The sequence below is a fragment of the Montipora foliosa genome, chromosome 14 (assembly GCF_036669935.1).
Source record: "Montipora foliosa isolate CH-2021 chromosome 14, ASM3666993v2, whole genome shotgun sequence".
NCBI classification, from domain to species: Eukaryota; Metazoa; Cnidaria; class Anthozoa; order Scleractinia; family Acroporidae; genus Montipora; species Montipora foliosa.
This window is the reverse complement of record NC_090882.1, coordinates 23,115,901-23,125,900: the sequence shown is the minus strand read 5'-3', so window position 1 is coordinate 23,125,900 and position 10,000 is coordinate 23,115,901. Positions and strand designations below refer to the sequence as shown.

The 10,000-nt window shown below is 39.0% G+C and overlaps 1 protein-coding gene across 1 annotated transcript in view; it reads left to right on the top strand.

Moving 5' to 3' along the window:
- The window catches only part of LOC137985348 (homeobox protein DBX1-like), a 13,154-nt gene that overhangs the window by 87 nt on the left and 3,067 nt on the right, over positions 1-10,000 (top strand). The window contains exons 1-3 of the mRNA XM_068832932.1: positions 1-224; positions 3,661-3,777; positions 9,931-10,000. The exon at positions 1-224 is cut by the window's left edge and continues 87 nt beyond it; the exon at positions 9,931-10,000 is cut by the window's right edge and continues 3,067 nt beyond it. Coding sequence (XP_068689033.1) covers positions 1-224; positions 3,661-3,777; positions 9,931-10,000 — 411 coding nt within the window. The remainder of the gene's footprint in view (positions 225-3,660; positions 3,778-9,930) is intronic.

Genomic DNA, 10,000 nt, shown 5'->3' with positions numbered 1-10,000 from the left:
ACAGAGGAAGCCAATGAATCCACGAGAAAGAACAGACGATCGGCCGAGGGTAGCTTCGTTTCTAATTGACGATATTCTCGCGCCTCCGAGTATTCGAATGGGACAGTGCTGCAACCAGAACCTTCCGTCGGCAGACACAGATTTTCGGCAACTCTCTTCTCCAACCAGAAATACTTCATTCTTATGCAACCAGTCCGTGTATTCGACCTTTCTTCCATGTTATGGTAAATATGATTATCTCTATTCCTTTCATTATTTGCGGTGTAAAAATTTTCCTTTGGTTGATTCATCATACACCGAAGTAACGAAAGACCGATGTGTTTCCAGTCTGAAAGAAATTTTTCTTTAGAGCTGGCAATGAGTATAAGAAAAGAACTAAATTGCTTGGAATGAGATCTGACTATTTTCAACTCCATGACATTTTTAAAACGCAATGTTTGTATTGGGTTTACCCAAATTTTCATGAACCATGTTTTCACTTCATTTGTTTGTATTATTCCTCGGGTGTTAACACGATAGCATCGCGAGGAGTAGGTTGTAAAAACGTGACTTCAAAAATTTTTGGGAAAGCCCGTGAACAATAAAGAATCAACGATCTTGTCATTGAGATTACAAGTTGTTGCTGAACAGTTCTTGTACGATACAAAGATCTCGTGCAATTAAAAGCAAAGATTAGTCAATGAAATGGGTGAAGCAGGAAGCTTGCTCCACTGTTGAAGCACTTCATCAGACTGCTTCTAATGGTGGAAACTGCAACTATATAGCCTACGATGAGTGATAACAAGAATATCAGCTTGAAGAGTATTTAAGTTATGATGTTATCTTCCGCGATTCGGTGCGCGCGTTTTAAACACTCACTAAAGTTAAGTCATTGTAAATCAACTCCATTTCCAGTCTATTCTTTCAAGTCATTTTCTTCCTACTTTTGGCTCTAGATCTTGAACCTTTTCTCTTGAATTTTCATCGTTTAATAGAGGTTTGTCAGTTCAGTTTACTTTCCACCGGAGAATTCGAGCCGCGTCTTTGAGAATTGGTTTCATTCTTTTTTCCCACTGAGTGACAATGTTCCATGTCCAAGAACAAGACTGAATCTCACGTCCTACTCAGTAAATAAATTTCATTTATCCCACCGAATTTGAGCAGCGAATACCAATCACGATACATTTCAAAAAGTACGCTAGGATTATGAATACTTTCCGGTGTCCTCTCCAACAGCCTGCTTTATACTGTAGACTTTTTTACCCAAACGAGAAGAAGGGTGATCGTTCCATTCGTGAATATGTGTGACCCAGTTCAGCGACGGCTGAGGCGCTTTCAGGTCAATAGAGCGGTCGTCTTTAGACAGGCTCATATCTTGGAAAAATTCTCATCTCTAGCTTTACACTCAGTTATGCGTTTCGAGACGACTTCTACCGCACGGAAACTCTAAAGACAACATTCTTCCAAACAACGTGAAACCTTTCAAAGAGAACACGAGCACAAACTCTCCGCCTAAGCCTTCACATTACCGTGTATTTCAGAAGTATTTTCAACTTAGTTTTTCTACACTTTATCCCATCGCTTACGTGAAGGTCAACTTGGGCTTGACTGAAAAATGGCGAATGAGGTTTTTCGCACAAGGGTTTGACCATTTTAACCACAAAAGACTTGATACTTTCGGCAATCGAATTAGAGGAAGAACACATCACTCGTTTTTCACAAGAAAAAAAGCTTTGTAAAAGTTGCCTTAATATAAACGATTTACAGGTGCTAGTTTAAAGTAGGCTAACTTTGCAATGAAAAAACAACTTCTCAGGGTTTTTTCGTTAACTAAGCAAAATTTAAATAAGTAAAAGTTCGATTAAATTAAAGAATTTAACTAGCGTTTCAGAGATAATCTTTCAGGTCAAAAGAATACAACAATGAAAGAGGACATAGAAAAAAACTTGGATCTATTCTAATGACGTATCTTATAACGTGGATGAGTTAAAAAAAAGTGCGTTTTGGCTTAATACTGGCATAGCTGTCCTGATTCACATGATATTACTTATATCATTAAGCTAGTTAAGTGCGACTTTATTTCAAAGCTGTATACACATTTGAATGTCTCTGTGACATATTTTAATTTCACAGGAATATAAATCGGTATCGCTTTGAAGTTAAAATCCATCTTGTTCTTTGGGCAAAATCTCAGATTTTCAATCAGTTTCACATTTTCAATTCAGTCTCAATTTGGCCTTATTGTATTAACGACCATAAAACCACTGTATCTCTACCTAACCTTGCAGTTGTATAAAGTTTTTTTAAAAACTACAAACCAAGGAAATAATTAGCGAATGACTCGCCTTAACTCTTCAAAAAAGAAGTTCTTTAATTGATAATTTAATTGTTGATATCAAAAATCTCTGTTTAGTTTCTGCCTTAAAATTGAACTGATGACTTAAGACGCAGTTTAATGTTTCCTTCACCTTTTAATCCGTTTTAACGTTTCAAATGTTTTAGTAAACTGTTTGTTGTCTGGTGTCATTTATCTCTTTTGTCAGAGCAAAATCTTTGATCTTTTGTTTTAACAGGCTAAAAGCATAAGCGACTGTGACCTTGCCGTCAGTATTTCTTAAAAGCAAACACAGAGCCGAGGAGAAAAGATCGCAGTAAGGTTTTGACAAAGTCTTTTCAAAGGCTAGGCAATCAGTTAACGCATATGACATATCACATTCAAGATACAAAAAAGCTAAAACATTAAGCTCAGCTGCGTAAAATCCCAACAAAACACCTTATGATGTCACTGCTTCTAGCTGAAAAAGCTAACATGAAAATACAAAACGAAAAAACAATGGCTTCCCAAAAATTGAATTTAAGCTAAAAAAGAGGCAAGCTATTAAAAAGGGCGGATAATCAAGAGCTTAACTTGTTATATTGTAGATCCTGGTGCCTCTTTCATCCAAAATGATATTACTCGTAGCCAGTGTTTGTGAATACATGCATCTGAACATCTCTTTAGGAGGATTGCGTAGTACGTTTTTTGCTATTAAGCTCAGTTCCGTTTCCAGACGCGAAATGTAGCGTTTCACTGCTAAATGTAGGCCATCCGTTGCTCCTTTTCGCAATACTGATTGCAAGATGCCACCAGACAATTTTTAAGGCCTTTTTTTTTAACATTCATATAGAATATATGTAGCCTATACTCGGGTATTTCCTAGGTGCACGAACTCATCAGGTTCCTATCCAAAGTCATTGATAAACGAGAAATTAAAAAAAACTGGAAGAAATTATGAGCGCGTGCAGAGGATATCGCGGCCCGCAAAATAAACCTCAAAGGCGACACCTTCACTTTGGGTGTTATGGGGAAAGACATTTATTTCCGCCGGAAAAAAAAGAACAAACAAACAAACTGCAGCCGAATCCTGACCTCTGAGCCTTGCGACTAGAGCAAGTCAGTTTTCAAGAACTGTACTGAAGTAGACCGGTTTTCTCGCTTGATCCAAGATTAAGAGATCATGACTTTAAATATCGCGCTAACTTTCTCGGGCTTTACCGTAGTTTACTTTTCCTTGTTTTATTAGCTGTTTATGGCACGAGTTGGAAAAACGCGGATCATACACAGTACGGTCCTCAAAATCGGTTTACCAGAAGCTGCTCCTGGGTTTACTTGTTAATGAAAGCTTTTTCTTTTCCCTTCAGGATCTCAATGTTACATGATTCAACATCCTTGTTACTGGAATGCTCCGTACACCTGCTATGCACCAGGGCCTCATGGGTACAATTTTCATGGTAACCCTTCTCTCTGTTCTACGCAAGGTAAATTTAGTAGTTTTTGTACGCTCTCGGGAAATTTTGCTGGTGCTTAGATAGAGATTAAAGCTCTGAAATTTTTATATCTAGCATGACTGATGAGTACACTTGGCCATTGGGGAGAACTTGAAGAAAACAAGACGATCTAGGATCGTAAGTCGGGCTGTGGCCACACGTGTGCTGCTAGGGATCATGAGCGTTGAGTAGTAGTTCTAAAAAAAGATGTGTAATACATGGAAAGATGTGCATGTCTCAAAGAAAGATCACGAAATTTGTAATCACACTGGCAAAAACAACATGCATTTCGTCATGAAAACATTGCTGACTTGATGTCCGATCTCACCCATAGATCACCTGCTTGTAAAGCGCATTTGAATATGCCGATAGAAAATGCGCTATATAAATTCATTACCATTACTACCATCAACTTCACCAATATCAAGACTCTTGGGTAAATCTGCACTTGTGAGCTCAGGTGACGATAGAATTTGTTTCCTTGGTCAGCAATGCAACCATAACGTTTGGAATTTCCAATAACTACAAGACTTTGCTGTTGCGTAACACATTGCATAAAGCCCTACAGCACAGCATTGTTTACAAGTGCAGTTGCATTGTTCTCTAACCCTGTTCACTGCAGTTATTTCATATGTACTTATATGCAGCCCTCTGAGTTCAGAGTTATATAACTCCTGAGTTCATAATTGTCACCAAGTGAGTGTATAGCCTGGAAATACTGTACTAAGTCCTGAATGGATGGTACTTCTAATAGTACACATGTACCTTGGGGATGGCTTCTACCATATTCATCTCTTGCGTGAGAATCAAAAATCTTATAACTCCCATCATCAGTATGATAGATACTAACACCAATACGTCCTATTGTCAGAATAAATGAAGAATAATTTTGTGACAAGAGCGATTCAAATGCACTGTCTATTGGTATACTGTACTGATATCCCTCAATTATTGAATCATTGTTATGTAGATTACCTGTGTCGCTTTCACTATAATTAAGCTGGTAATTGTTCTCAGACATAGCAATCAAATGAATATTATTCATCGGAGGCTCAGGATTTGTTTCTATGTCATTTCATAGATTTATTTCAGCACAGCATCGTCTACGATCACCATGCATTCTTGTACAAACTCATTGGTCCACAGCATGTGTACAACACTTGATATTTCTTCAGGTTTACGCGTTTTCGTGTTCCAGTGTATTTTCCAAAGCAAGTAAAGGTACTGTTTGACGAGATTTTCGTGAAGCTGGCTTTTTCCTCACTTTTTCAAACGAACGGAGACTGGCAATTATTCGCCTTCTTTTCATTTGACTACTCAGCCTGCAACTGATGTAACCATGACGGCAAAGGAGTGATCTTATGAATCTTTTTCCACACAAATAAACCTCCGTTTTATGCTTTTCTGCGACAGACGTTTCAGCTTCTTCACAGGAATCCTACTTGGTTCGCGATCACGACATCTCGACACATGGCATTCACGTACAACACGGTTATGATTCCAATAAACAAATTTAGCATAACGAGATCTCAATTCCTCTCTATATTTTAATTTCACTACGCCATCATGTTGATGATGTACAAATGGCTGCATTGCCTCCCCTAATACATCACATTTTCCCAGGACATTCAACATTGCTCGTGTTGGTAACGCAATCGTATACAACACGCAAACGTACATGATTACACAGAAAACTAATGCAGTACAAGGAGAAATCCACTTGATACATTGTACAAAATATATGAAATAATGATCATGACAGTCATAAAATTAAAGAAGTTACTTGCATCTTCGCTTCGGTAAGTGACGGCTTTCTTGTTGTTGTTGTTGTCCTCCGTGCCATTACGTTGATTATCAAATATCAGAAATATCAGCGTCAAAATTTCGGGTAAATTTCCTTAATGTACTTCTGTCATTGCTAGTCATAGTTTTCACATATTTTCTACTCAATGACTGCTCAACTGATCTCTTTAGAACTTGTAAGAGCTTGATAGCAACATTTGAGATATTTGCCAAGCAAGAGTTCGCGGAACAACGACTTTCGAAATGGACGCTCATTTTCGTGTTTTGATGTGGGTCTACCACGAACAGTCTGTAAGTGGTTTGAGCGTATTGGACCTAACACCGTAACTCGCTTCTGCCATTCCTGTAATCATTCATGTACGCCTACCATCGCAGAGAATCACTTCTAAGGTTATCGAAGAGAAATGAAAATGAAGCGAAATGAACATTGAGCCTTCACTACATATCTACATATTGCCCATTGCACGTGACAGACATTTGCGAAGAAAATACACTGGCAAACCTACAATCTTGGACAAATTAAATGAAACATTGAGACCACCCCTCCCCCCAAAATCAGTGATGGGAAAATGGCGCGTTTTGGCCTTCACGCACCTTAATCCTTGATTTGGGGGAGAGGGGGCATTTCTGTTCCATTTTATTTTGTCCAAGATTGTCTATGAGCCCCTGCTTGGCGTTACCAGTAGAATATGGGGTAATCACGACACGAAATCTTCTCTCGTTCGCTCAAAAGTTTCATCATCCGAGAGCACATCTCCCATTCAAAAAATAAACTGAGCAAGGCGACACTGAAAAAAAACTAAATGCAAGTGACATTTCACGTTAACATAAATTGCAAACAAAAAAGGGAATAAAACTATTGGGAGAAAAAAAAAAAGAAAAAGAAAAAGAAAGAAATCGCATGTAAGGAGGATTCGAACCTTCTACCACAGATTATCTACCCCATCCAACTATCCAACCTATACCCACATTCTACGCTTTAGACTTTGCGTCCGTGCACTAACCATACCGAATACGCAAACTTGTTGAATTTTTAAGAACTGCATTTGCGCTCCCTTAAATTTGTTGGCAATATTTACCTGATCTATCTTCTAATTTTTCCACGCTGAAAAATAGAGCATGATTTACGTTCACAAAAGTGTTGATGGGCACGATTTGCAGGCTATCAGCAACGAATTTTGTCGATTTTTCACGATTTTGTCGTCTGGCCAGAAAGGTGACAGAACAGATTGACACTTTTTTCCATTGCCTGTTAACCGTGCTTAACCGTTGAAAAGCGTCTCAAAGCAGACGTTAATCGTATAAAAAGTCTCGTGAATCGTGCCTTAAACGTTTTAATGTCATGTAAAACCATTCAAGTGCTCTACAAAGCTTTAAAAGCGCTACTTTAATGCTTGAGTCTTTTGCCATTGCTTCGTTTAATCTCAGCGATGCGACCCTACATAGACCCTATAGTTTTATCGATTAACTCGCCAGAAATGCCTCTAGAGTAAGATCAGTAGTGGGCTTGAGAACTCTAACTCTTACTTTTGTTTCCTCGGGTATTCTTTTTCTCGATGGCAATTTTTTCGTCAATTCTACGTAGAGTTATACCCTTATTCTTGATAGTACTGGCAAATTTTCATTTTAGGTTTGGCTTTTTTATACGCTCCGCTTCTCTTAAAATATCTTCCATGTAGTATCTCAACATAGCAACACTAGCGACGAGCGTGACGGCGTTGGTTTCGGATGATTAATGTGTTGACATATGACCTCTTAATTGACCAAATCTTGAATTTGTGACGTGATAGCCTCTATAGACAATCTTGGACAAATTAAATGGAACATTGAGACCACCCCTCCCCCCAAAATCAGTGATGGGAAAATGGCGCGTTTTGGCCTTCACGCACCTTCATCCTTGATTTGGGGAGAGGGGGCATTTCTGTTCCATTTTATTTTGTCCAAGATTGTAGAGTCGGTTTTTGTGTCCATTTGTGCTGTCCATTTGCGCTGGGATTTTTAGAAGTTACTCTTCTTAATAATAATAATAATAATAATAATAATAATAATATTAATATTAATAACCCTAACCCTAGTAATAATAATAACAACAATAACAACAATAACAACAACACAGCACAATATTAAGCTATCAGCGAAGCCAAAAGGCTATCAAGCTGTTGTCATCCCCAGCCTCCTGTACGGATGTGAGGCTTGGACATTGTATAGGAGACACATCAAACAGCTGGAACGTTTCCATATGCACAGTCTGCGCTCAATCCTTGGTGTCCGCTGGCAGGATAAAGTCACCAACCTTGAGGTCCTAGACAGAGCAGAGACCACTAGTATAGAAGCTATGATATTGAAAGCTCAACTTCGTTGGACAGGACATGTAGTCCGTATGGATGACTCCAGAATCCCAAAACAGCTCCTATACGGCGAGCTTTGTCACAGGAAAAGAAAGAGGGGTAGGCCTCAGAAACGCATCAAAGACAAAGTTACAGCGAACATTAAGTATGCTGACATACCTCCAAATCAGCTTGAGAAACGAGCCCAAGAACGTGGTGGCTGGCGCACACATGTGAGAACTTTGAAAGAACAATCCGCAAGAACATTGCTGCGACCAGAAGCAGACGGAAAGCAGCGGATGTAGCAGTGTCCAGAGGGCAGGGTCAGTTCCAGTTTATCTGTCAGCATTGCGGACGACCGTGCAGATCTAGAATTGGGCTCCTGAGCCATCTACGAGTGCAAAACAGATGAGAGAGAGAACTGCACGCAGAAGTCATCATCGGATACGATGGACAACCAAGACAATAATTGCATTGTCAAAACTGTACAACGCAAGGAAGACCAAAACAAGCGAAGAATCGGACGTCAGATGCAGGATGTGTGGAAAGGCGCAGGAGTCTATCGCACATGAGCTATCAAGTTGCAGTGCACTGGCACAGAAGAAGTATCTATCAAGACACAACGGAGCACTCAAAATACTTTTCTTTGAGCTGCTGAAAGACTACCAACTGACGGAGGCCGTTCCGCCTTGGTACTCAGCAACGAAACCTAAGCAGCTTTACCAAAATGATCAAGTGACGGCATATTGGGATGTACCAGTATATGCAGACCACATAGAGGTGTGAGCTAACAGAGTGGACGCGAGGATCGTAGATAAGGAGAGGAAGACAGTAACCCTGTTGGAGATGACCTAGGATTGAGAACCGGAAACAGAAGGGCGAGGAGAAAACCTGCAAGTACGCCCCACTACGATGGGAAATCAAGAAGCAGTACCCGGGCTACAAGATCACTCAAATCAACATTATAATGGATGTACTTGGTGGATGTTCTAAGGGATTGAGTAGTAGTGTGTGTAAAATACTATAGGAGCAATTGCAAAGCGAAGCAGAGATGTTCTAGGACGGATGCAGAAGTCTGTTTTAAGTAGTAGCCTGAACATTGCCAGAACTTTCAAGGTCTTGTGCTAGATTAAGATGCTCAAACACCCGTTGCATCGACCTGGTGGCTAGGTCAAGCATAGACCATTTAAAGACTTTTAAAATTTAGATTTTTTAATTTTTTTTATGTTTAACTGATTTTCTTTGTTTATCACACGATTTTATTGTAAAGTTATACGCAGGGCTAGTCACGGGTTCCCGCCTAGCTCCTTGTGTGTTTTTTATTTTACAGGTGGCATTCAGATGTTGACATACTGCCTATCATAATAATAACAATAATAATAATAATTTAATACTTCTATTGCGCGCATTAGAACGTCAAAAATAAAGATCTATGCAATATAGTGACAATAAAAATGAAGCCTATAATAGTAATAAAACTTTTCTAAATATCCAAGTTACGTATAAAATTATAATAAGAGCTGTATCTAAGTTAGATATAAAATTATAATAATAGTATTGCAAATAAAAGCTATAGTGAGATTTATATTTCTATTAATAAAAAGCAGCCCTAAAGAGAGGTGTCTTGAGTTGACGCTTAAACGAGCTAAGGTCCGAGATTGTGCAAAGCTCAGGTGGCAGTAAGTTCCAGAGTGAAGGTGCAGCTACTGCAAACGATCGATCGCCCGTTGTCTTCTTAGTCTCGTTTCTAAAATGAGGGTACGCAATTTACGCATTACACTTTGCTTATGACCTCGGTTTGAAAAAGAGGCTCGAAGAGGAACTAGCCTATTGACACAATTGGTTTAATCGCTCAGTTGGTAATGAGTGCTCAAATTGTGTAATCTACCGGTCATGGCTCCGAGAACTCTAGAAGCTCATTTTTTTTTCAAGTACAAATTTTTTTATCAGCTGTTTACAGATATCATTATTTTAGACACCCACCATTAAACACAGTTATTTTGTTTTTCCTCAGATTTCTTAAACAACGAGGCCAGCAGTGGCAACTCTCTAACTCCCTCAGAAACCTTCGTCGAAACTGTTTA